Here is a 27,177-nt window from a genome sequence, read left to right as displayed (position 1 = left end):
TGTTTAAATGTTATTTTCAAGTAATCAGACATCAGCGCCGTGATGACTTCTTGGGATGCTCTCAGCATGTGGTCATGCTCCACCACTGGAGTTGCACAGGTTTGCATCATCACTGTGGACATCGTTGTAGTGCAGACTTGGAGGATGACACAGACCCCAGGGTACCGTTTGGGACAAGGCCCCTGTTGATGTTTTATGGCCATGGCCCTGTCAGCCCCCTTCTCGGAGGGTTGAAAAAAATATCTGTGGGAACATAGGCCCATATAAATAGTTGACATATGAGCACCATTGAATGTTGACTGGAGGGATGGTCTTCAGCTGAAGCAGAAGTTCCCCCAGTTCACTGTGGCCAGAGCTCCAGAAACCAACCAGTATCCCGACACTTGAATACTATCCTGTCCGAAGTTTGCTGTGCTGTTGTTATTTAGTGATACTTCAGATAAAAACTGTATTGACATATATGTTCCATAATTATACTACATCCTCCATTCTACTATTAACTGAGATTTGACCAATGGCCCAAACACAACAAGGTCCTCATTATTTCAACGTTTATCTTGTTTTAGTGGTGCTGCATATTTCCGTGGCCCTTTTCCCCCTGTTGTTGATAAAATCTTGGTAAATGAGCTGTAGCAAAATATCATATAATGTATATTGGAACATGTTTGCAAACCAAATAATTTCAGCCTGGTCTCAATGTTGACTGTATAATAATGACTGACTGTATTGTGTTTGAGCGTGTGTGTATGTGAGAGAGAGAGAGAGAGAGAGAGAGAGAGAGAGACAGAGAGAGAGCTACAGATCACGTGACCGCGACAGCCAGGAAGTGGCCTATGCGTGCACTCGCTTCACGTTTGTCCGGGGCAGCAGTGTAATTTGTCCCAAACAAAGTAGGAATCACCCCGCAGAGGCCGAATGACACCAACAGACTGAACCGTTTTTTTAATTGCTGCCTTTTGTTTGGATCTCTGAAATAAATAGTGTCAAAAGTAACCAGAAATGGGTCCCGGATAAAGGAAATAATATTCTAGAAACCGTGGACTGCGGGGTTTCGAGTGGGGGCAGGAGCGCAGCGGCACGCGGGAGGAAGGAGCTTAGCAGCCGGGAGAAGCAGCAGTCTCCGGCCATTGTGTGATAGGAACGGAATTCAATTCCCGCACAATTGAAGCGTCGTAAGTCTCCCGTTTTAATGACAATATTAATTTGGCATTAATTCACAGCCGGGCGTTAGGTGTCACGGAATGTCATGTTGTGTTGAGTAAAATTGGTAACGTTAGCCATATCAACCGTCTGGTGTCAGCTAGCGTTAGCTTGATGTGGCTAATGACGTTAGCTTCTCGAAGACTATAGGAGCGTTTGATTGTAAGACCTGTCCTGCGCTGTGTTGAGAGATTGGCCTTCAGCTGTAATGATCGTACTGATAAACGAGCGTTATATAACCCTCTCTGATATCACACAGTAGTAATGTTGGCGGTTATTTATACTCATTAAAGCTAAGACGGCTTTTCTACTTCAAATACTGCATATTTTTAAATGACAATGTTCAGCCCAATATGGATCAGGTACATTAAAGTATCGCAACATTTTAGTGTTATTGACTCAAGGTAACTTGCTTATTGCAATTAATGATGTTGATGAAACATAGATACGTGACCGTTAGTTCAGCGCCTAAGAAACATTACATTACGTTAAGACTCGTATCGACAGGCACATGACAGTCCAAAACACGTGGGCCTTGAATTCAACGAACCTCTGCAGTCGGCTGGCTAACCTAACAGTTCTACCAAGCTAACAACTGTGGAGACGGGAAGCTACGTTGTTAAGCTCGCTAGCTAAGCTTAATGAACGCCACCCATGTTATTAGTAAATACGCTGTACTTGAACGCCGAAGAAGATGGCTGATGTAACTTGTCCTTTGTTTGTCATTTGAATGTCCATGTTAGCAACTTGCTGTTGCTATGCTAAGGAAACGAGGCAAGGCTCTAAGTCGGGCTAGTTCGCCTAACCTTATGTGCTGCCTTATGTGTCCTTTTGTTAGACACAATGTCCACGTCTCGCATTGTTGTAGTTATTTGATGCGTGCCACAAATTAGTTTTAAATACTCAACCACTCTCCCTCCATGTCTGTGTGTGTGTGTGTGTACACAAACATAATAAAGGCACATTGTCATAAGTTGTTTAGCTTTACACTGTTAAACCTTGCACATACCACATATTGATGTCAGACAGTTATGGTCATTACTACTCATTTCTCCACTTGACTGTTAAATGTCTCTCTGTCCTCTGCCTCAGGTCCCCATCCCTAACCAGCCTTCCTGATTCTGTTCTGGGAGAGTTCAGACCAGTATCATCGCCAAGATAGCCGGGCCAGGCAGGAAGAGGCACACCTCAGATCCAGACCCCAGCAGCGGTAGTGATTCCGGCGACGGGCGGCCTGTTAGTGCCAAGTGCCCGAAGATGGCCAGCAGCGGTGGTAGCGGTGCAGCCAGTAACGGGATAGCGGGCCGTCGTGGAGGCGCTCACCAGAGAGGGGGCGGCGGTGGGGACAACAGCTCAGACCAGTCCTCCAGTACCAGTAAGAAGAAGCAGAAGGACAGGGCCAACCAGGAGAGCAGAGAGGCCAAGAGGGCAGCCGCTGCAGCAGTGGACGGGGCCATTGCAGAAGTCAAGAAAGGTAAGTAGGACTAAATGTGTTGTACAAGTTGTTGTGCATTGTTTACATTCATGTGTACTAGCTTATATTTACTAGGATTAGTGTGAAACTAATGACAGGAAAGGGTTGTGCACCATACAAAGTGGTCAAAATATGCACAGTATGACCACTAGTAGTGGCACTAGTAGAATAGTTTTCACGAGGTGGCATCATATACAACATAGCAAACCAGGCACTGTCACATTAGATTTGTGTGTGCATTATACAGATGCAGTATTGTTTTGAATTTGTCATACATACTCTGAATTTATTCTCACCACTGTTGTGCTTTTACATTGTCGTATGTGATGGTAAACTGAATATCATGGGCTTTTTGGAGTGTTGGGCGTACACTACTAAACAAGCAATATTTTGATTGCACGATAGTGATAAGTTGAAATAACGATCAATCATTTTTAGTTGCAGGCCTGTATTGACGTGTTATAAAAGTGTGGACAAAGTTGGCACTGGCATAAATGCAAGGCCTACATATTTGCATCATTATCTGGAAAACACAGTTTCACAGTTATGGGTGCGTTCATTAACACATTTATGATATGAATTCTTTATGCAGCAATTTCTGCATATTTTGGTCTTTTTAAAATCTATTTTACATGACGCATTGAAACACACAAAACATCACTCAGGAGTTTCTCTGCTCTGGACAAACAGTGTGATAAGAACTCTTATGTAGTGGCAATGTTGTCCTTTTGCTGTTAATTTCATTCCTTTGTTGCAGTTCATGCTGCTGCCTGAAGGCTTTTTATCATGAGCTGACCACTTAGTACATGTTGTACTTTCCATTTATTGTGGTGTGTGTGTGTGTGTCACTGGAAGTATTTGTTTCTGTTTGCATCTTACATACATATGTTGAGTCTCTCTCTCGACCATATGTTGATGTAAGCTTTTTTTTGACAAGTGAAGTATTTATTATTGATATTAAAGTATTCAGCATAATTAGATTTGTGGTTTCCCTTTGCTATCTTTGTATTTACTCCGAGTCGTGTTCTCTTAGTAGGAGAAATGTGCTCACTAATCCTTGTAGGTGTTCAAGAGGAAAACAACCACACTTCCTCTTCCTTTATTTGTTCTGCAGAGGAATCATTGCAGTGTTGTGATGGATACACCTGACACTGGTTCCTCCCTGGAGGTAGAAATGCTGCTGTAAGGAATACCACATTCCCCATAAGCCCTTTACCAAAGAGCCTGCTCATTCACAACCCTATCTCATACTAAGCTGTGTATCTAGCACTTAGTGTATGTGTGTCTACTTGGAAGACCAACTTGTTATATTTCTGCTTAAATGTGTAGTACTATAATAAGGTCAGCGGTCAAACTTAAATAATAGATCTTATGTTGATGACAACACACAGCTGATGGAGCACTGGAGCAGCTCTAGTAGGGATACTTGATATTGGATCTGTGCAGTATTTGACAGATACTCAATCACGCTGGATTTGGTGTTTGTTCTCTCTATTTCCTTGCTGAATATCACAAGACAGTATTTTGTACAATACCACAGACCAGGCTACTTACGGAGTGAACACAGGTACAGGAGAAGGATGGAGTAGGCCGTGTTTTGATTGGTCAGTGCTCTGTATTGCTAGTGGATACACGTTATTTTGCTGGCACTTTGTTATCAACAGTGTGCCTCATCATGCTGGTTCTGTTATGACATGTGTTTCGGTTATTTGTATTCTGCGTCATGCTGAAGAGATGTATTTTTAGCTGAGAGAGTCCGGCCCTTATCTGGATAACTTTGGTTGAGAATGAGAATGTTCTTCCTCTCTCTCTTTACACCGTCTTCTTCAATACCTACCAACGCTAACCGAAGGCCCGAGGAAATCCGTCTTTATTTCCAGATTCTGTTTTATTTTTTCCTAAATTCCGTGTTTTTCGTCTAAATTTTTCTGAATTGTGTTTATGATTTTAAGCACATTTTATCACCAGAAAAGGTGATATATATTCAAAATGTAATGCATATTAATGAATTTTTCTTTCTATGAAAGTGATTCAATCCAGTTATAAAACAAAACACTCAACACATACAGTACTCACAGTGTGAAGCACTGTATTACAGCTGTAGCTGTTTGTATTGGCTGTAGCTTTCACAACAGTCAGAGATTTAGGCGGCTAGGTGATGCATAGTTCTGTAGTTGAACAGTGATTGCAGTTTGCCTCTGATCTGAGGCTTTTTTAGGGAAGCTCTAAAAACTATCTGCGAGTAAATGACACCATAATGGCATAGTTTTCTTTCTGTTCATTAGGCGTAGCTGGTTCTCATAGATTGCATCCACATTTTGGCAAATTCTGCAATTGTCCAGGAATAAGAGCTAGACCACTCAATGGCTCCGGGCGATATATCTGCAGATATTGGCTTATTGTAGATGTATTGGTATTGGCATGTCGGCCAATACGTAACAATTGCAGAACAGAAATAGGTTTTACGTAAACAGTGTCACCGGTACATAGTTTGCCCACCAAAGGGCACTGACGAGCTTATTTCTGTATCCTGGTCTTTTATTTTTATCTTTATTAGCTTTTTCATTGAAGATTGGACAAAGCATTGGCATCAGGATTGTTTATATCGAGTGCATATATATGAAAATGTATGCTTGTATGTATTTGTTTAAAAGCTAGCATCCGATATATTGTTATCAGAACTTCAAAATGTTGATATTTAGTCTGAGTTTATTTTGCACAATTAAAAAAACACACAAACATAACCGAGATGAATAATATCAGAGTGCAGGAAGAGGCAGAGAGCCCACTGTGGCGTTGCTCCACCAGGAATGCACCTGTCACCAGCTGTAAGGGATTGGGTGTTGCTTTTGACCTTTCTGGAACCATTACGTGTGCGAGAGGATTGGAGACGGAGTGAAGAAGGACGGTCGAGGCTCTCTGGTTGTTGAACACTGAATCGGAGTCGGAGTGCGTGTGACATCTATACAGGACTTCTTTGCCTGCGGGGAATCTAGCGCTCGCTGTATTTCTGGGATGATATTTTCTTTTCCGATCACTGCTTCGACTTTGAGGTCACTATGAGAAATGGTACGTGGTTTGTTTTGCGTTTCACGCTGGGATATTTTTTACCAAAGTTTCCTCTCTCGACCTTGAAAAGCGTGTGTATGGCTCGGGAGCATGTTTTCTTAAATAAGTCGATCACTTGCCTTAACGTCATTGTTTTGCTTGGTATGCCGTTTGTGTGGCGCAGACGTTTTTAGATGTCCCGTCTGTGATTGCTGAGTTCACTGGACTGTCTCCCAGTCTGTGCCTGAGTGCCCCCCACTGACCCACTTGAGCTTATGAGTGAGATCGTCTGCTATGTGAATTTGGCAGCAGGTGCAATTCAGTGTGTGCGTCCATGTTCTCTCGGGGAAGTAGAGATACAGTATGTTCACCACCGGTTACTTCACTACCTCACTCCCATTCTGCTGTTTGCTTGTGTTTTTATTTTATTCCCTGTGTCCATATTTACAAAATGCAATTGACTGCTTTGTCTCATATTCGATTTTTTAGAAATGGAGAACAATCTCTGCTGTGGCCTGTGTGTAATATTTGTGACTATATTGTAATGATTAGGGTGGAAAGAGGAAGTGCATTGTTTTTCCGAGTTCCTTCTCTGGTTGTGTGACTGTCTGTTCCTCTGTGTTTTCAGATGTGTTTGTGGACTGGAAGCAGAATGTCAATGAAGTGACTGTCAGGCTGCGCTGTGGGGACGGGGTGCAGAGGACAGAGGACATCAACACAACCTTCACCGATACACACTGCCATGTGTGCTTCCCAGGTCAGTCATCGTAAAGCATGGAACAGAAACAGAAGCTACTATGGTGTGTGTATGTATATGTATATATATATACACACACAGTATTTATATATCTACCACAAAAGAAGAACGGGTGCAGTTGCGCATTTGGTTTGGGGTTAGGCTTTGTTGAACTTGTTGTAACTTAAACATACTGTACGTTGACGCCTATATTTGATCTTTTCTGCAATTTTACAATTTATGTTGAGTCCCGTTCCGCTCTAATAGCATCTGTGTATATGTATATATATATATATATATATATCTCTTTTCATTTTTCAGATGGACGACAGTGGAGCTGCCAGTTGCAGGAGGAAATAGAGGCGTCGTGTAGCAGAGTCCAGTACAAGGAGAAGGGAGGCTTCCTGCATGTCATCATGCACAAGAAGATTCCCTTTCACATCTGGCCTTCGCTTCAGGTGACTCACGTAACATAAGATGTTTTTTTTGTTTTTTTGTATGTACAGGAGTGGATTTGTGTTGTTATCTGCACTGATGCATGTGGCATTCCTTCATAATATTTAGTTGTCTTGAAAATGTGTCAATTTAGTTCTGAGTGACACCTAAGTGGTCTTCACACTGTGATGTGTAAATGTGGTCTCCAGCTCAGTCTCCATTTGGTTAAATAACTAAATGTTTTTGCCTCTGTATTCTCTGCTTCAGTCCAACAAGAAGGAGAAGGAGGCAGCACCTACAGAGACCAAAAAGGACAAGGAGCCGAAGATGAAGCCTGTTGCCTTGGAGCCATCAGAGAAACCCAAGCTGGCCCAGCCTCCCTCCTCACCTGCACACAGCGAGTCGAGACGGGGTGGGGGCAAAACCGAGCGGGGGTTCAAGCGCGGCCTGAAAAACAAACCGGCGTGTGACAAGGTCACCAAGGACTCTGTAGGGGTGAAAGGTGGAGCTAAAGATGGCTCAACCACCACCAGCAAGCCTGTTGGAGTCACGCAAAGCGAGCCTCAGGAACCCAGTGCCAAGCGCACCGTTGTACAGCCGCCCACAGGAGTGGAGGCCACGTCACCGGCCGACAGGGACTCTGTCCAGTCCACAGCCAGCGGTACAGCTCCACACACACACCTGCCCGCTGGTCGGAGCCCACAGACACAACGCGGAGATGGAGACAACCGAGCAGAGAGACGAGGCAGCGGCCAGGAACAGAAGCCAGGAGCCGCTGCTGACAGCCATACCAACGGAACTCAGGTGAGAACAGCTGCGACATCTCGGACGCTTATCGGAACACTTCAGCTGTGTGTCTTTCATTTAGAATGTCAACAAAATGTACTTATTTATTAATAGTTTGCATTTTTTGTTTCAATTATGGATGCGGACACTGAATATTAGTACCTGAATATTAACCGTGCTCTAAAGTGTTGCTGTTAAAACATCTTCTTCAAACAACTGGATTCATTCAAGATCATCAGTAAAACTTTCTTCACACTGTGATGGTTAACATTAAACTGTGTCATTAATCGATGGTTCACATGCGTGTCGAACTGTGAGGGGGGATCCGTCCGGATCACGGATCGACAATGATCCGTTACACCACCAGTGTCTTCACAGTACCTGGTTACAGATGGTTCAGCTCTCATGGAAGAACTACCTGATGTCTGTACGGTACATTGCCCTGGTCGGAACGGAAATCAAGTTGTCAGCTCTCCTCTGAGAGCGAGGAATGTAGTTGTCGAAACCCTGCCAGAGGTGAAGAATTCCTCGCTCCTAGGTATTCACTTAGTCTCCAGTGCCGCCGAGGCCAGAGAGAGTGCCAATTGTTCTCTGTAGGATTTGAGGTTTAATTTCTCTTTTTCCGGATTCAGGTGGAAGAGAAGCCAAACCAGTCGTCGGACAGCTGTGGAGCATCAGCACATGGCAGCGATAGCCAACCAGCAGCTCCAGTCAGCACCGGCGACCGCCTCGAACCTGTCGGCTTCAACGACGTAGAGGCCTCTGCCGCTTCTCTAGAGACACGGGGAGATAGAACTGACTCTGAGCCAGAGGAGAAGCCTGTCGAGCAGGAAGCGGAGCAGGATACTCCGATCTGCCAGCAGCTTGAATCAAGAGAGGCAGGTTCGACGCCAGCCGTTGGCGTGGCTGCCATACAAAGCCAGTCACCCGGTCTTGCCCAGAGGCAGGGCAGCTGTGACGGAGAGGAGAAGCAGGACCAGTCGAAGGAGGAGCCTGCTCTGGAAATGAAAGAACAGGAAGGTTAGTTGAGATGGTTTGGGAATAGAGGGGGGCTTTTCATTTGATCTATTCATGTGGAATCTTTGCATAAACAATTTATGTTGATAGATGTAGCAATACGTATTGTATGTACACAGTCAGGTTTGTTGCCCTTCAGCTTTTCAGCACTGATTCATTCAATATGTTCAATATGAGTTTGTTGATGCCTGTAATAACTTCCCACAGTCCCAGAGCCGATGGTTAACTTGCAAGTTGTGAAGAATGATTCGTACGAGAAGGGCACCGACCTGATGGTGGTTAATGTTTACATGAAGGGGATCTGCAGGGACACGGCGAGGGTCATCTTCAGGGAACAGGACTTCACCCTCATCTTTCAGACGAGGTAGCAAATGAGAATATGCTGCCATCAGAGAATTGCAACGCCATTCTTTATGGCATACTTTAATGCCATGCTTTAATGTCTTTTAACAACAACCAGTGAATGATCTTTCTGTGTCATCCATTCACAGTGACACCAACTTTCTGCGGCTTCATTCAGACTGTGGACCAAACACAGTCTTCAAGTGGCAAGTCAAACTCAGGTAATTGTCGCAGTCACTGTCGTGTTTTTCTTCCTGTGTTCAGCTAGAGCTAGTCATGATTAAACGTTTACGTTTCTATGTAAAGACCTGTGGAGCTAACACTAGCAGAGTACGTTAGCACACCATTAACGACCGTTAGCACTTCTATGCTACGCTAGCTACTGAAGGTATACTGAATGTAAACGCTTTTGCTTTTTAATGATTGTGGAAAAAAATCACCTACCGGCTTTACAGGAGCAGTGTTGTTCCTTAAATTCATTGTCCTCTGTCTCGATCGCCGGGTGGTGTGGTGGTTCACTTTTACACCGATCTGAAGCTTCTATCTTTATCTGTTGAACCTGTTTTCACTGCTGAATCAGTTCCTGCATGTATCCTACACACGTATTTGAAGACCTTTCTGTCTGTTTCTCTCTGAAGTCGCTTTTATTTTATTCTTTTTCAAAAATGAGCTGAAGTTTATACAGGAAGTGCAGTTAGTGACAGTGTGGGCTCCATATTAGCTCTGACAGCGTGGTGTTGAGATGTTTTAATGTCTTTAAATCATTCATAATGTTAAAATACAAAAAATAAAAATCAACCTGAACCGTAGTGGGTTACACTCTGACCGTCCCCATCTCTCTCTCTCTGTCTCCCGTGCCTCAGGAACCTGATCCAGCCTGAGCAGTGCAGCTACTCCTTCACCCCGTCCCGACTGGACATCACCCTGAAAAAGAGGCACAGCCAGCGCTGGGGGGGTCTGCAGGCCCCCGCCCCACAAGGTCTGCTGCCAAGCTTCTACTTCTAAACACTATGCGGTTATAGATTTTATTTTTTTTTTCTTAATGTTGCAAGTATGGTCAAATTTGATTCTCTTGTTGTTGGTAATGTCCATCACAAACATGAATTTGAAATCACGTGATCTTAAAATCATGTACAGTATATACACCTAGACAAAAACCTTTTAACAATCATATCTGTAAAGAATATACTTACATCTACAGTAGGTGCACTCTTGATTGGAAGAGCAGGTGTGCTGCGTTTGTATGAGAAGTCATACTCGTGTGTTTTTACTGTATGTGTTCTTTAGGGTAGCTCTCAATGACAGGAATTTGAGCTCTGTAACTTAGCTGGTAAGTAGATATGGGTGCCAGTCTCTCCTGCTAGCCCTATGTGGCCTCCACGCTGTGTGACACCCAACACTCGGTGCCCTTGAGAGCCCATGACATGGTTCCAAATGGGACTACAGTAGACTGCAGCAACAGTTTGAAACTGCTTTCCAATAAGTTTCCTGGAAGTTTTTCGGGTAACAGCGATGTAATTGACTTCAAAATACTGGAACAATAGATTAGAGAGTGTGCAATTGGTACACACAGGTCAGCTGAACATGCACAAAAATGTGTACGAGCAACATTTAATTCAAAATATATGGAGATTAACACTTCCTATGATAAATTCATACTGAATATATGTTTACTTGTGTTTAAATTGAGCTTCCTTGAAAGAAAGTTGTTCCTATAATTGGTACCAAATGACAAACTATGAAGCGAGGAATCTGTCTGTATGTCCTTTGCATATCTCGAGAACCGCTCATCCTTTCTAACACAATGTACTTCTATTTACTGAACTCTATTTTAAGGCGGAGCTTTCAGTTCTAATATCATGTTGGATAGTTTAATGCAACATAATGCATCATATTTTAATTGTTATATTTTGTGAGTGAAATTTGGTAACCAGTAACATTTTTTATACAAGTAAATTTAGTACAACATTACTTTCCTCTGAGGTAGAAGTACACAGTAAATAGTTGCTGAGTTGCTTATTTTTCTGTGCTTTTGAGGCCTTTTGTAAGTTTTTTTTGTAAGACCAAAGGAAGTGTTGAGTGGGAAGTCGTTTGTATGGCGGTTTTCGAGAACCACAGGTTAAACATTCTGCCCGTTCTGAACAGGCGTGTTTTTAACGAGTACTGCCCTTGTGTAAATGGCTTTAATTCTATGTGATTTCAAATAATGATAAAAGTAATTCTTCAAAAGTGTGCCTTAATGAAAAGGCTTTAAATTCCTCATATTATACAGTTTACAAATATTCCTGTCCAGTGCCGTCCAGCTACGTATTATAGACCTTCGTCTTCTATACACAAGCCCCATTCTCCTCTGTTTAAGGTGCAGTGGGTGGCGCCAAGGTTGCTATTCCCTCCAGCCCTTCCTGCATGGAGAAGAGCCAGCCAGGCAGTAGCCAGCACAGCTTGCCAGCCAAGGAGGAGCCTCCGAGGGTCGGGGAGGAGAAACCCAAGCCCCCTAAGGCCTCATCCAGAGTGGAGGATTGCGGTCTGGATAATGTGGCTCCTCGCAATGTCTCAGAGCATGTTGCCATCAGCAAGCCAGAGCCCCCTGTTACCACGGTGAGCAGAACGATGAATAATCTAAACTTGATGTTTGGATAGTTGTTTAAGAAATAAGATCTATGTTGCAATGTAGTCCAATAACTAGAAGTCCGCATCTGAATGGTTCTAATTAGTAGAATCTGCGTGTACACCTTTCCTCTCTCAGCCTAAACCTACCTGCATGGTGCAGCCCATGACCCATGCACTCCCTGCCAGCAACGAGCGCCATGAAGAAGAGGAGGAGAAGAAGGTGTGCCTGCCTGGTTTTACAGGATTGGTAAACCTTGGCAACACCTGCTTCATGAACAGTGTCATCCAATCCCTGTCCAACACCAGAGAACTCAGGGATTACTTTCATGGTAAAAGGCTTTTGTTTGGATCTGAACTACATCATAAATACATTCAAATGAGTACAGGTTACATTGTAATGCAATAAACAAGTAGACCAAATGCATCATTTATTGCACGGTTTTATTCTGCAGCCAAAGATGTTAGGTAACCTGTTGTGTTGCTAAGAAATATCAGGGTGGATTTTTTTTCTTTCTCTGGGTTATTCTGGTTAAATTGGCGGCCTCTGCTTGCAGATAGTCCTAGTGAATTCTAACATGGACACAAAAGCGGTGGCAAGTGGCCCACAGGAGCAGATTTAATGAGGACTCTGTAACTTTCTGTAGTTTTTATCTGAATAGGCCCAAAGAGTGTAGTTTGTGCTGTGGAAGCATTTAAAACATTAAAATAATTGTTGCCAAATCGAGGTCACTTTAGTACGGTGTATCAGGGCCATTGTAGGTTAACAAGAAAACAACAACAATGTACCAAGCCGGGGAGGGGGGGGGGGGGGGGGGGGGGGGGTAATATTCCAAGAAAAAACTCACCAGAAAAAAGAATTTGAATATTCTCTGAGATTAAAGTCCCAAATTTGCAGACAGCGGCTGTCGTCACCATAAGGACACTACTCACCAGCTGGCGTTACCACGGTTCTGCGGTGTTTAACGGTGGCGTCTGTGGTGTGATGAGGTTCATACAACCTTGCAAAGTGAAGCAATGTGATTCCTTGACAAATGAAAACAATTTCTCCACGTTTTCTTTTGGAAATGTGCAGCTTAAATCTCAGAAATTGTGTTTTTTCTTTTCTTGAAATTGTGACCCCCCCCCCCCCTCCCTGCTGTTGGGAGGTAACGTTAGCTGATTAAAATACACGTATATAAAAATACAAAGGACTATATGTATCTATTTTTTACAGTTATTATAACAATAACCAGCAGCAAACCCAGGGAGGAGCCATTCTTACAACGTGCACTAAGGCCTCTGCAATTTATTTGTTTTAAAACAAATGAAAGGTTTACTTGAAGAAGTTTTAGTTTCTGTGTTTTTAAACTTTTTGCTTGATTCCACATAAAGTCATTCCAAGGTAGTTTTACAGTGTTTATTTCCCATGTGTCCATGCTTGTCCGTCTGTGTCTGAGCTCTTATGTGATGTCTGGTTCAGTTATCTCACGGGTCTTTCTGTGCCCCGGCAGATCGAGCATTCGAGGCAGAAATCAACTGCAATAATCCGCTGGGGACGGGAGGCAGGCTAGCCATTGGCTTTGCTGTGCTGCTCAGGGCCCTTTGGAAAGGAACACATCATGCCTTCCAACCCTCAAAACTCAAGGTATACAGAGATTTTTCACAACAAATATGGACCAAATCTTTCTTATTCGCTGTAGTTACCAACAACTGTTTTACTTTTGGAGGTGTTCTGTCTTTGACTGCTTCTTTGTTGTTTGTTTGCAACCTTGTAGGCAATTGTGGCCAGTAAAGCCAGTCAGTTCACAGGTTACGCCCAGCACGATGCCCAGGAGTTCATGGCTTTCTTGTTGGACGGGCTCCACGAGGACTTGAACCGCATCCAGAATAAACCTTACACGGAGACGGTGGACTCTGACGGGCGGCTTGACGAGGTTTATTGAAATAACAAACTTCCGTTCTTCTCACGGTGTAGTCGAGCCTGAGCCTGATGGTGTGTTTGATCTGTTGCTGCAGGTGGTGGCTGAGGAGGCGTGGCAGAGGCACAAGATGAGAAATGATTCCTTTATAGTGGACCTCTTCCAAGGCCAGTTCAAATCCAAGCTTGTCTGCCCCATATGCTCCAAGGTAACACTAAATGTTTTACTCTCTTCAAGGTAAATGCTTTTGAATGTTTGCCTTGTTTTGGTGATGTCTAACCTACTTCCTTTCCCTCTTCTTCTTGCTCAGGTGTCTATCACCTTTGACCCTTTCCTCTACCTGCCCGTGCCCTTGCCCCAGAAACAAAAGGTGCTCTCAGTTTTCTACTTTGCCAAGGAGCCTCATAAAAAACCCGTCAAGGTGAGATGAAGCAACCAGTCTCTACTAAAACTACTCGGTGTCAATTCACGATGCAATGCAGAAATGGGGCTTTGCTTTGTTTTGAGAAAATGTAAAGATGTCTTCCATGTGACCCACTCTCTAAAGCTTCATGTGTATGTGTGTGTCTCAGTTTTTAGTGAGTGTGAGCAAGGAGAACTCCAGCACTGCTGAAGTCCTCGAATCCATCTCCAGGAATGTCAGGGTCAAACCAGAGAACCTCAGACTGGCAGAGGTTTGTCAGGACTTCATTCTCCGACAGACATTTCTAATAACTTCCACATGTTTTCTGAACTCATTACAGAGGCTTTTTCCCGATTCGTTTTTTCCCCTAATGTTGACATTCAAATTCTAAATCATTTTTTGCATTTCTATTCATTCTTTTTAAATCGGGTATTTCTGCACAGTTGGAGGTATAGACATATGAAGTGGTGATGAAGTTGTATGTACCGGCTACAAACAGGCTCGGTAGTTAATAGTGTTATACTATTTGTAGAATTAAATCACGTACGACTGTTTCTGACGAATGTGATGGAAACCTTTCCAATAACTCCAGACCAAAGGTCACAAATGACAGATGTATTCCTTTCCAAAATTCACAACATGTTTTTATCGAACCAAATATTCAGCTTCAATCCATACTCATTGGCGTTTAGCCTTTTCACTGCGGTCATGAAAACAGGTTTGCTCTCCTGCTTGCCTCACACAAAGGGAGGCCAACACTGACGAGTTATATTCATTAAAGGAAGTTGAATTAAATCAAAAAAGACTCATTTAATCTGATGAATCACTTTAATGGATGTTGTTTGAGGATTTTCTTCTTTTAAAAAAAAAAATAAAAAAATCTGACAACTGACATTCAAAGCTTCATTAGAACAACTCAATAGAAGCTCTGTATGTAAAACAATGACATTCAGTGCAGCCCAAACTCATTGAGTGTGTGTGAAACTAAATGGAATGCTGATAGATTTAGATCAATGGCGATCAGTGGTGGTCATTGAATACGGTTCACCAGCAGGAATGGAACCATGAGAGAGAACTTGACTAAGGACACTTGAGGACAAAACTGCGCTTGTTTGTTTCCTCTCAGGTGGGGAAGAACCGCTTCCAGCGCATGTTCTTGCCGTCCCATTCCCTGGACATGGTGTCCTCCTCCGACATGTTGTTCTGCTTTGAGGTGCTTTCTAAAGACATGGCCAAAGAGAGGGTGGTAGTGCTCCGAGTGCAGCAGGTCATTATAAACACAAGTCCTACTTTTACATTTCTACAGCGTATTAAATACGTCAGTGTTTACAGGTATTGAGAGGTTTTTTTTTGCCCTCTGCTTCTCCTACAGAGACTTCAGGTCCCTAATATCCCCATCTCAAAGTGTGCCGCCTGCCTGAAGCCTCCAGTGTGTGAGGAAGACAAGCTGAAGCGGTGCACTCGCTGCTACCGTGTGGGCTACTGCAATCAGTGAGTTCTAGTCAAATGTACACTCAGGCATCTGTCATTTTTATTATTGCATTTAATCCATTAACTTTTCTATGAACATGTTAACTCCCCTCCCAGAGTGTGTCAGAAGACCCACTGGCCCAATCACAAGGGTCTGTGTCGACCCAACACGGAGAACGTGGGCCTGCCCTTCCTGATCAGCGTGCCGGAGTCCCGGCTCTCCTATGCCCGTCTCACCCAGCTACTAGAGGGTTACTCCAGGTACACTGTCTGACTTCCAGTCCTCGGTGCTCATCATCATTTAGAATATAGTGTGGCCCACACGCATTCTTGTCAGGATAGCCTAGTAAGATGTAATGAGAAGCCAGCAGCGTTACTGATTCCATATCTAAACACAGCCCAGGATACTAAAACACACAGTCGATTGTTGACAATCACAAAACACAGCTCATTCTGTTATTACCTGCCGTGTCGCTATTACAACATGGACAGAGCTGGTAGCAGTTAGCTGCTTTTTTTTATTTTGTCCATCTCACACTAGTGGAAGTGGAAGGAACATCTTTAGTCGGAGTCAACAAGTGCTGTTTCTATTTTGCTGCAATGAAAAATAAATATTCAAGCGATGCTTCTATCAGGATTATGATGGTGATATTTTATTTATGCATGCAAGTTCATCTTCTTTGAAGATATTAGATTCAGTATATACTATCATGCTGAGTTACGATTTGTCTGTGATTCGGGTTTAAACTAGATTATTTTATAAGCATGCATTATCTATAAAACAGGACTTTTCACATCTTTTGAGCACTGAATACTGAACACTTGTGGCAATTTATCTTCTCTATTTATCGGCATCAGGCAAGTAACATGTCACATCTACTAGTATATTCAGTAGAGATGAAAAAGATCATGTCAGTTCAAGATCACTGTAAGGAATCTGTCACTTAAAATGTAGTGACTGTTGATGTGATCGCCCCGATGTCTCTCTGTGGGCAGGTTTTCCGTCAACGTGTTCCAGCCTCCTTTCCAGTCGGGCAGGACATCCCCCGAAACATCCCAGTGCCGGGTTGACCTCCCCCCAATGCCAGCAGGCACTCCTGAGGGTCTTGGGCCAGGAGATGAGACCGTGGGTGGTAGTGGTACTGTTGGAGCCGGTGAACTGGAGGCGGTGAGTCCTTCTCTGCTGCCTGAAGCAGAGTATGCTCAGGCCTCGGCCCTCCTCTCTGGGGACTCGGACTCCCTCTCCTCCTCCCAGACGTCCCTCTCCACCACGCGAACTGCCGATTCTGGATTTTCTGAGACAATCTCCTCCCCCTCCTGCTGTTGTCTGGACCCTCATGCTGAAAAAGAGACGTCATGTGAGAAGGCGGTGCGACCAGAAGGTAATATCATAGCTACCATTGGGCAGATGCTTCAGTGTTTCTGTGACGCTTATTTCTTGTCTCTACGTCCCATTGTTCCTTATTCTTTGCCACTTCATTGCAGCTGCAGTAACGGGGTATCAGCATCCAAGTGAATCAGCATCAGGTCATGCCATTCAGTTCTACATAGCTGTGCTGGACTCAGACAACAAGGAGCAGAGGCTGGATGAGAGAGGTACGGACAGAATATTCCTCAGCACTGATATTCAGTTAGATTCCCAGTCGTCCTGTTTCCATGCTCATAATTGTGTGCTCATTTTTAATGTTCAGTTTTTGTTGACACTGTCAGAGAGTTGTTGATCTAATGTTACTCTATAGTAATGTTAAAGACCATAGTTAGGGGTGTATTCCGCTATGTAACAATATGTAGAGAGGTTATCTCCTAACTGCTATAAGCTTATTCGCTGTAAGTCAAGTTTATTGATGCTGCACGTTTCAGTATCAAGGTAATTGTAAGTGCTTCACAAAAAACATCAAGAGGCAAAGTGCTATAGACATTATAGAAGGACAGTCAACCTGTCGGTGCTCTTTATCCACCAACAGTTGTATTTTCAAATCAATCTTCTGCCAGGAAGCCCGTGTAAAGACCTCAGAGCTGAAGTGATGTGATCCACTTCCTTGATCTTAGTGAGGACTTGAGCAGCAGCATTATGAATCAGCTGCAGCTGTCTAATCAATTTCTTAGGAACACTTGTAAAGACACCGCTACGGTAGTCAAGTCAAATTAATATAAATTCAGTTTTTCGAAAGCTGCTGAGACATAAGTTGTTTAATCCTTTATATATTTTTTAAGGTGATAGTAGGCTGACTTTGAAATTCAGGTCTGAGTCCATGACTAAACCCAGATTTCCGGTTTGGTCTGTGGTTTTTAACATAACCGATTTGAAGTTGAGAGCCAACGTTTAGACATTCCTTCTTGGCTCCAAAAACAACAACCCCAGTTTTCTGGCACATCCACTCGTTGATTTGTTGATTTGCACTTATTCAGTGCTTGTATCGGACCATAGTTCTCTCATGATATAGTTATGTCAATTTGTGTGTGGTCTGCATCATTTTGGAAACTTATTTTGTTGTTTTCCACAGTGGAAGTATGTAAGCCTAGATGATAAACAGAAGAGGCCCCAGAATTGAGCCTAGGGGAACTCCTCATGTCATATTAGTCCAATCAGATGTGTAATAATAACTATAGACACAAAGTAGTCCCTGTCCTTTAAGGAGGATTCAAACCAGTTAAATACTGTGCCAGAAAGTCCCACCAGCAGTGTTACTTAAGATTGTACTTATGGAAATAATTAAAGTCCAACACAACAGTGCACTGTTTTTCTCCGTCCCTCCCCTTCCCCCTCTGCAGAGGACCTTCTGGCGGACCTCCCTGAGGACACAAAGCTGGAGCTGGTGTGGAAAAACAACGAGCGTCTGAAGGAGTACGTCCTGGTGAGCTCCAAAGAGCTGGAGTACGAGGAGGACCCTGGCTCTCTGAGTGAGACAGCCAGAGCGGGACACTTCACCTTGGAGCAGTGCCTCAACCTCTTCACAAGGCCAGAGGTGCTGGCACCAGAGGAGGCATGGTAGGCAGCTTTATGTTGTGATTACTGTCTCTAGCCTGTCTGTAGCCTGTCTGTAGCCTGTCTGTAGCCTGTCTGTAGCCTGTCTGTAGCCTGTCTGTAGCCTGTCTGTAGCCTGTCTGTAGCCTGTCTGTAGCCTGTCTGTAGCCTGTCTGTAGCCTGTCTGTAGCCTGTCTCTAGTGTTCTGAAGAAAAAAAAAAACATTGCAGCAAATGTAACTTTTCTTCTGATCATATTTGCACGCAATTAAGTAAATAGTATTATGTATTTCCAGTTTGTAAATAATAAGTATAAAATATAATATGCTGTGGAGGACTTAATGTATTCATTTTCTATTTTTTGCCCTTTAGGTTGAAAGATAACAGGACCTAGTCTAGAAGACTCTTTAATGTTCGGAAATGAGGCGCAAAAAGGTTTACTGAGAATAGTTTTGGTGCAGAACCTTTCTTTGTCTGTTTTAGGTACTGTCCAAAGTGCCAGCAGCACCGAGAGGCCTCCAAGCAGCTGCTGCTGTGGCGTCTGCCCAACGTTTTGATCATCCAGCTCAAACGCTTCTCCTTCAGGAGCTTCATCTGGAGAGACAAGATCAACGACATGGTTGACTTTCCTGTCAGGTAAATGCACAGTAAACAAAGTCCACGTTCCACCACATATCGATCTGCAGCACACCGCTTATTTACATTTACTTTAAAGGAACAGTGTGTAAGATTTAGTGGCATCTAGTGGTTTGTTGCAGCTTGCAACCAACGTAATGCCCCTCAGCTCACCCCTCCCTTTCCAAGCGTGTTGGAGAACTACGGTGGCCTTCAGGGAGAGAGTTAGGGTGGGTGGGTAGTTGGAGGAGCTCATCCTGACAGAGAGAGCAGAGCAAACACGTGCTGCAGCTTGATAATAAATAACATTAAAAAGCACCAGTAATGTCGTTTCTTATCAATACAACAATCTTTAATATTTAATCATCAGGGTCCGTTTAATACCGGATTCCAGAACGCATCCCAACCTTCAGATAATGTAAAAATGTGAAAGCCTCTCTCTAGAGCCGGTGTCTGTTCTGGCAGATGGAGGACTCCGTGGAAGACGACCTGCTCCCTCTGTAGATAGAAATGGCTTGTTCTAAGCTAACGCAAATCACTACGCTTCTTAGTTTCAGGTCATTATGCACTAATGAAAACATAGTTTTGCATATTATATTCCATTTCTGCCAATTAATCCCCCTAAATGTTACACACTGTTCCTTTAATGTAAAAAGATGTTGATGATTTTACATGCAAAACATTAAACCCTCATGCAGTACTCCCAATTTGACAACGCAGCCTCTAAAATCATCCTGTCTTGTAGGAATCTGGATCTCAGTAAATTCTGTATTGGCCAGAAGGATGAGATGCAACAGCCCCCTGTCTACGACTTGTATGCTGTCATCAACCACTATGGAGGAATGATAGGAGGCCACTACACGGCCTACGCTCGGCTGCCAAGTGACAAGAACAGCCAGCGCAGTGATGTTGGTGAGTCACGGAGGTTTATTCCACCTGTATATGTAGTTCTGAGTTTTTCCTCCTACCTGTCAACCACCCTGTCTCCAACCTCTCTTCCCTTCCTCCTCTACCCTCCCTGTCCCTCAGGCTGGCGTCTGTTCGATGACAGTACGGTGACCATGGTGGAGGAGAGTCAGGTGGTGACGCGCTACGCCTACGTCCTGTTCTACCGACGACGAAACTCACCCGTGGAGAGGCCGCCGCGCTTCCTCAGGCCCGAGTCACCCACTTCTGCAGGAGCTACTGCCAGCCAGGTGAGGGCGCCACAACACTCAGAGAGAGAGGATCACACATAGAAGGGCTGTAGTGGCCAAGGTTAAGCTTCTAGCCAAGGTTTAAATATCCCTTGGCACACTTATTCAGACTTTGAGGGAGAAGTTAATCCCTGATATTCCTTTAATTTTCATAATTTTACCCCGTACATGCATCACGTTCTGATTCTGGTGATCAGAATCCAATTCACCAGGTTACTAAAAGCATCACTAACTTTATGATGCCTGCAAGTGTGAAAGTGTAGTCAAGGCTCAAATGGATTAGCTTTGGGGCAAAGTGTTTTGGGAAAATAACCAAACTGCAGCATCACTGTTCACGCAATGCAAGTGTTCCTCACCTGTGACAATGGGATTCAAATAGTTTGCCGATGCATCCCAGTAAAGTGAGGGCGTCACATGTGTTTGTTCTACATGATGAAGAGTCAGATTGTTCCTGCCTTGTTGAAAATGACTCCAAATACTTCACCAGACTTTGTGCATTTTGAAAGTATGAAAGTATGTATTTGAATGCAACAAAAACTCCAAAGTGTTAACAATCCGCCTGTCATGGGGTTTGGGAAATTGATAAATGTGTCTGCGACTAAACAGGAATTAGCAGTATTTGTCGGGTCCTATGAGAGAAGCCCAAGTGTCTCTTTTCAATTAGTGTTGACAGGAGCTCCTGCTGTGAGGTGCGTTAATAACTACAGCCCAGTGGGTTCATGATGGAGAGATTCTTCACTTAGGTAGTCGGTTCATTTTAGCTCAACAAAGCTCAGCCGTCAGGCAGCATCAGCATCTTCAGACGCTTAATTGTTTGATGCTTCAGCGGAGTGCGCTGCTGATTCCTGTTCAGTTGGTGAGTGCGAGACAGCTGTGAAAGGTGCTCAACATCTGCTCGTCTCTATGGAGTCGAGATGTTCACTGCAGAGCGCGATCTCTTTCACTCTCGATGTCTCCGTTTTCTGTATCCAGATGAGATCGTACCGTCTCTACCGAAGTTAAACAAATGCTGTGCTCTATTTTTGAGTTACGTTTTTTTTATCACATAGGTTGTCAGATGCTGATACTGAGTCTGTATGTGATTCTATGGGATAAAAGGGATGAATGGGTCACCTGTTAAACCATAGATTCACTTCTTTTTAGTTATTTCAAGTGTAATAACGTCTCTATCAGTTTTGCAGCAAATGTTTTTAAGTCCACAGTCGATGTGCGCCTTAACTATTCTTTCTGATGTGTATCATGTTGGTAAGCGTATTTGGTAAAACCCTCATCTTACCATGGGATTTGGCAGGAAAAGGCTTGAGGAGATCAGCTAAGATGTTCTTGTACTTTTGATGAACTCAACTGTGCGTTTACTTTTAAATTATGCGATTTTACTCCTCACTTAACCACCACATCATTTGAAAAGCAAGCCTCTCAAACTGTCCCAGTTTGTCCCTAAACTATCACCAGAGAAAGCATGTGCTTAGCTTGTTACACGTCAGCATTGATCTGAAACTGTGGGGTAGACTGGCTGAATGTTTCTGAATGTAATCATAGCATTTGTTAGACAACGCCTGTTCCCAGAAGCTGACACCGGTTTCCGCCAATCGCAGGCCTCTCTAATTTGGCGGGAACTGGAGGAAGAAGAGGAGGGTCTTGACGAAGGCCCCCGCGGACTGTCCCGCTCGGCGCCGCGGAGGCGTCGGACGCCGAGGGACCGAGCCGAGGGAGACGAAGGGTCGGTGCGACGGCACCGCAAGCAGAAGACGTCGGACTATCCCGACGACGACTGTGTGCGCTATTTTGTTCTGGGCACCTTGGCAGCCGTGTTTGCTCTGTTCATCAACTTGGTCTACCCTCTGCTTAGCAAATCCAACTGGACCTGAGCGGGGGCTCGTGTGACTTTCATTCAGAAGTATGAATGTGAGGTTTGATAGGAACATTTGGAAGAGGCACTTTAAAGTTTAACACGTAACCGTGTAAACGAGTGAGTCATCCGTCGGTCTTCAGCGAGGAGAATGATTCTACACAACACTACATCACTTTAAGTGTTTGTATAACTTTACATGGCTTAACCCTTTAAAATACTTTGGGCACTACTAGGGATGCACCAATCGGACCGTTTCAGTCCTGATACCGAGTACCGATCCCTCACCAGAGTTTAATCTATGAGCTGTATGCCTCACTGTGTGGAAGAGACTGGCATCGTTCTTTATATGCATCAGGCTTAAATTAAGCATTGATATCCTAAGTTTGTAAAACAAAATGTAACGAATACATACATAGATGTAAATGTACTGAATTTTTATTAATACCATAAATTGTACACAAGCTATTTTGTAAAAAATGAAATAAAATCGTCAAATGTAAAAGGAGTTAAAATTCAAGTTTAACCCTTTTTAATGAAGCAACACATTGGTGAAGTGTCGGTATCGGTTCGTCCCTACGCAATACATTCCACTGAGAAAACGTTTCAGTTAAAGCTGCAGTACAATGATACCATCAGCACACGGTACAGTGTAAACTATTCACATCGTTGCGTCTATGCATTGAATTGAATTGAATTGTTTCTGGTGTATGTGTTTTTTTCAACAAGTTTGCAGGTTTTTTTGTGTCACATTTTTGGAAATAGTTCTCAGATGATGAGCTCTGACATCCTTACAGTTAGATTATTCCACGTGGGGTGGTAAGAGGTTCTTATCCATAGTCGGTGTATTACCACACACGGAAGCAAAGCAATGTACTGCTGTGGACGTGGGCAGCAGCAAAACATATGTTGGCTACCAGTTAAGATGTACAACAGCCCTTTTACAAAGGGAACTGAAGCCATTATATCCATCTATGCTCTCCTCAAAGGCACCAGAGTCCTTTGGCATACAGTACACAGTCACTTTACCAGGTAGAACACAGGAGGTGTTGGTCTACATCCGCCTCAACCTGTTTGTGTGACTTTGTTGAATAAGAACATAAGAAACATCAAAGTCACACAGCAACACAAACTAGCTACTAACCTGCTAGCAACTCCAGAGTTCTTTGAGGTAGATACTGTTGTTGTCAAAGGAGTCCAGTAGATAACATCTTCAGTTACGTTTAGCTGCTGCCTCTGTCCTCAGCACTTCATTGCTTCTGTGCCGTGCTGGTGTTTCTGTCTGCTTCTTCAAGCTGGGGACATGCTGACCGTCACCTACTGTTGATAATACACTGCCTGTAGATGAGTACCCCATACAACAAACTATCCCTTTAATCCCCTACACTAATATGTAGGGGAATATGAATATGTTTTATTCACTTTAGAAACCGTAGTTTGACAAAAAACAAATCTTAACTCCATTTCCCAGAAGGCAGTGAGGTGTGGTTGAAAGCTCCGGAAGAGGCTAACAAATGGACCTTTTTAGTTGAGACTATTTTCCCGAAACAAACCGTATAGTTGTACAGTAATGTATCTGACAAATGACAACATTTGAGTCCAAAGGGAAACTGATGAAGCCAGTGTCAAAGGCCTCCTTTTGTTTTATTTGCACTACACTTTAAAGAGAATGAGATAAAGACGACACGCTGAGTGGAGTATTGTGAGAAGAGGCACTTCAGCTGTGACTCCTTTCAAACGTTCTTTCATGAAGCGAAGAGAACTCTTGTCATTTTTGTGTGACCAATGGCTGTTGCCTTTTTTATGTCTTTAAATTATACAGAAAGCGGTTTATGGGCCTTAGAGTTGCTGTTTGCCTGCAGCCACCGTCATATTTTTAAAAGGTCTAATATGCACTGCAGTTCACTGTATTCTGTTGTCTTTATTTTCCATGATGTCGTTGTAGAAATGCCTGTCAAAGTCAGTGCTTTTAGTTGCTTTTCATGTTGCATCTCGAAGCCATAGCCATAGGTGAGGATTTATTATTATCAGGATGAAATGTCGTAAACAACTTGTTCTGTTTTTTTAAAGTCCTACATAAGATGAGAAATGTACCGACAATGCAGTCTTAAACTAGGAGCGTGCAAATATTAAGGAATTACCGTCCACCTCGGAATGTAATGGTTTTCAATGTGTTTCTCTGTTTTGAGTGGTAAACTATTGATTATGGACAGATGTGGAGCTCTGGAACCTAAGATTCAACATTATTTTATAATTATCTTAACTTGCTAATGATTGTTCAGACATTCTTTATTAGTGACGTAATGTTGTGGATGATTTTATTGATCGGCAGTTTGAAACAAGTTAAAACACCATCAGACTTTAAGTCTTAAAGGCTTCCTGAGACTCCAAAGTGTGTGTGCGTGCGCGCGTGTGTGTGTGCGCGCGTGTGTGTGTGTGTGTGTGTGTGTGTGTGTGTGTGTGTGTGTGTGTGTGTGTGTGTGTGTGTGTGTGTGTGTGTGTGTGTGTGTGTGTGTGTGTGTGTGTGTGTGTGTGTGTGTGTGTGTGTGTGTGTGTGTGTGTGTGTGTGTGTGTGTGTGTGTGTGTGTGTGTGTGTGTGTGTGTGTGTGTGTGTGTGTGTGTGTGTGTGTGTGTGTGTGTGTGTGTGTGTGTGTGTGTGTGTGTGTGTGTGTGTGTGTGTGTGCGTGCGTGCGTGTGCGCGCGAGAAAAAAAAAAAAATAATCCTCCTGGCATCGAGGCGACCTGCGTTTGCCTTAAATGCTCTGCAAAGCTCAGAGCACCGTCTGACTGTATACTTGACTCAGATATATGCAAGGTTCTTTATGAGATATAGCTTTGTACTCGACATACGCTGCTTAGTAAACTATGAAATGTCACTGTCCCCAACACAAACAGCAGTAGTGGAATCAACCGATGTTAGACTCTGTCCAGACGGGTGTAGTTCAACTAACTCAAAGGGGTTTCTGTTTTTCAACCTGTAAATGCTGTGGGGGTTTTGTTGAGCTGACTGGATTTAAATGGAACTGACTGAAGAATGAAACTGTGTGTAGTCTGCTATGAACTGTCAATGGAAAGAGTGACTTGTTTTTAATCAGGAACTTATTTACTGAGTTGTTAATTGCAAGTACACTATTTGAAGGAAACATTTTAATTTCCCTGCAATAATGTATCTAGATTCCTCCGTCCTCCATCTAAATGCTGCTTTCTGATATATATATATATATATAAAAAAAAGCATTGTACTCCTTTTAGAAATAAAATCTCCATCTGTTTATAGTCTGTATGCATGTTATTTATCATTTTCTCCAAACAGAAACTCTCCCAGAAGACTAACCCAGCGACATCTATCGTTAACCGTGGTTTATTTTTTAACAGGCCTCTAGCCAGTCGCTGTTTGGGACCGACATGGATCCCGAGGGACCGCCTACGCTGACCCCGGAGGTCGCCGCTGACCTCTTTGCCCACTCAGGAGAGTGCGCGGCACCATCCCACAGTAACATGGAGGAGGTGGACTAGTCGCGGAGAGGACCGAAGGGAATCCAGATCAGAGCCTGGTGATCTAGGGAAGCTCCTCCTCTGCTAAAGACACGTCTGTGCTCACTAACAGTCATCCGAGTCTGAACGGTGCAATGCTGGAAGATCTGGAGGGGGTCTTTGAGGATTCTGAATGCACTCACTTGTGAAAGAGCTTCATATGCACATAGGCATGAACTAACTAGACACACATCCTTGATATACTCACATAAATATACTTACCCATTGATACAAACTTAATACGCTAGTTACACTCATTCAGTGTACATAGTGACACACACAGAAGCAAACACACTTCTGTAATGTCTGAGCTCCTGTGAGCAGCTCATTATAAACTATTGCTGAGACAGCAATTCATCCTTAACCATCTAAGAGGAGACCGGTGGTTTTATGAGGCTATTGCCCGGGTTGTGTTGTTTGTGGCAGGGTATTCTGTAACCTGTATTGGAATTATAGCAACTGATGTAAAGAAAAACAATGTTTGACGGGTGCTAACCTGCTGCTTTTTTATTTTATTTTTATTTTTTAAATATGGAGGGCACACCGCTTCTGTCTTTTGTTGCTTTATAAACTTCCTTTGGCTTCTGTTGTGTATTCTTATTTTGTTTTTGTACTTGTTTAGATATTTGATCCTGTGGATGCAATCGTCAAAGGCTTCAGTATAAACTGAGATGTGTATGACCTGCATGTTCATACAGACTGTAACCCAAGCCCATGTTAAAAATCCGCTCCCCCGGAAACTCTTTCATTATTTCAGTTTTGCGTGAGTTGTCCAGTCTCACCCCCTCCTCTCCTTTGTAATAGACTGCGTATATAACGTGGGGCTTGTTAATGCTGCTGTGGATAAATATAAATGGTTAATATAAATAAAAACAATTTTGAGAACCGTTTACATTAGTGGATTTGTTCCATTTTTAAATATATAAAAATAAATAAACCCCCATCAATAATACCAATATATTAATAATTAAAATGCAAGTACAGTAACATATAAATGTATAAGAACAGAAAGGGTAATAGGCACTTTTTACAGCAGACATGTTTTACTTGTGCACAGGTGTAAATAAAATGGATTCCATCTCGCTGCTTCAGTTTCAGGCTCCTAGCTGTCGCACTGTTATGACGTAATGCCACATTGAGTAGAACAGAGCTATTGAACAACGTTATTAGTTAAAACCGGATGTGCTTCTCCTTACATGACGAATGTTTGCTGTGAGAAGGTCTCTGTAGCGCCTGGAACTGATTACACAAATTAGCATTACGTTTAAGGATAATGAAGGGAGTTCTTTACATTAAATAGAAATAAACGGATATGTAGGAGAAGATGGTTACTGTGTTTAATGTTAAAAATAAAAAATGATAGTTCAGGTGTTTGCTTCTTTTTTTAAACTTTGGAATGAGTGCTGCAGTATTGCTGAATATTAAGAAAAATGTAATTACAATTTTTTAATTAAACAAGATTGACAGTGTATGAACTTGAGGACTAATTAGACGGAATGACCCAAAACACCTGTGTGGATAAGACGTCATCCGTCGCTACTTTGACATTAACGTCTCTAAACATCGTACAGCACCGGAAGATGGCGCTCTTTCCTCTGTC

The 27,177-nt window shown here is 43.1% G+C and overlaps 1 protein-coding gene across 5 annotated transcripts; it reads left to right on the top strand.

Annotated features, from left to right (window-relative positions):
- Nucleotides 1–836: 836 nt before the first annotated feature.
- Nucleotides 837–26,162, top strand: usp19 (ubiquitin specific peptidase 19). 5 transcript variants are annotated; one of them, XM_076095304.1, is made up of 26 exons: nucleotides 837–1,172; nucleotides 2,293–2,674; nucleotides 6,351–6,479; nucleotides 6,780–6,916; nucleotides 7,161–7,697; nucleotides 8,312–8,699; nucleotides 8,904–9,060; nucleotides 9,188–9,259; nucleotides 9,902–10,017; nucleotides 11,404–11,636; nucleotides 11,785–11,977; nucleotides 13,139–13,272; nucleotides 13,403–13,561; nucleotides 13,644–13,754; nucleotides 13,857–13,967; nucleotides 14,119–14,220; nucleotides 15,076–15,216; nucleotides 15,322–15,440; nucleotides 15,537–15,680; nucleotides 16,416–16,801; nucleotides 16,905–17,015; nucleotides 18,192–18,408; nucleotides 18,867–19,019; nucleotides 19,744–19,910; nucleotides 20,028–20,194; nucleotides 21,790–25,315. In XM_076095304.1, exons 2-26 carry the CDS (start codon nucleotides 2,458–2,460, stop codon nucleotides 22,060–22,062), a joined length of 4,674 nt encoding a protein of 1,557 aa, XP_075951419.1. In that variant the 5' UTR covers nucleotides 837–1,172; nucleotides 2,293–2,457; the 3' UTR covers nucleotides 22,063–25,315. The 5 variants fall into 5 exon arrangements, with proteins under 5 accessions (XP_075951419.1, XP_075951418.1, XP_075951422.1 ...); XM_076095303.1 differs by having other exon boundaries at nucleotides 11,398–11,636; XM_076095307.1 differs by lacking the exon at nucleotides 21,790–25,315 and adding an exon at nucleotides 25,419–26,162 and having other exon boundaries at nucleotides 838–1,172.
- The last annotated feature ends 1,015 nt before the right edge of the window (nucleotides 26,163–27,177 follow it).

Source organism: Anarhichas minor, unplaced genomic scaffold, assembly GCF_050575085.1.
Source record: "Anarhichas minor isolate MPS153535 unplaced genomic scaffold, ASM5057508v1 ptg000020l, whole genome shotgun sequence".
Classification (NCBI taxonomy): domain Eukaryota; kingdom Metazoa; phylum Chordata; class Actinopteri; order Perciformes; family Anarhichadidae; genus Anarhichas; species Anarhichas minor.
The sequence above is the reverse complement of the archived record's forward strand: the minus strand, read 5'-3'. Positions and strand labels throughout refer to the sequence as shown.

Excerpts from the sequence above, each read along its gene's own strand:
- usp19 (XM_076095303.1), top strand. The coding sequence starts at position 2,458 with ATGGCCAGCAGCGGTGGTAGCGGTGCAGCCAGTAACGGGATAGCGGGC. Across the intron at positions 14,221-15,075 it reads AGAACCTCAGACTGGCAGAG|GTGGGGAAGAACCGCTTCCA; the intron begins GTTTGTCAGGAC and ends GTTTCCTCTCAG. Across the intron at positions 19,020-19,743 it reads ATGGTTGACTTTCCTGTCAG|GAATCTGGATCTCAGTAAAT; the intron begins GTAAATGCACAG and ends CCTGTCTTGTAG.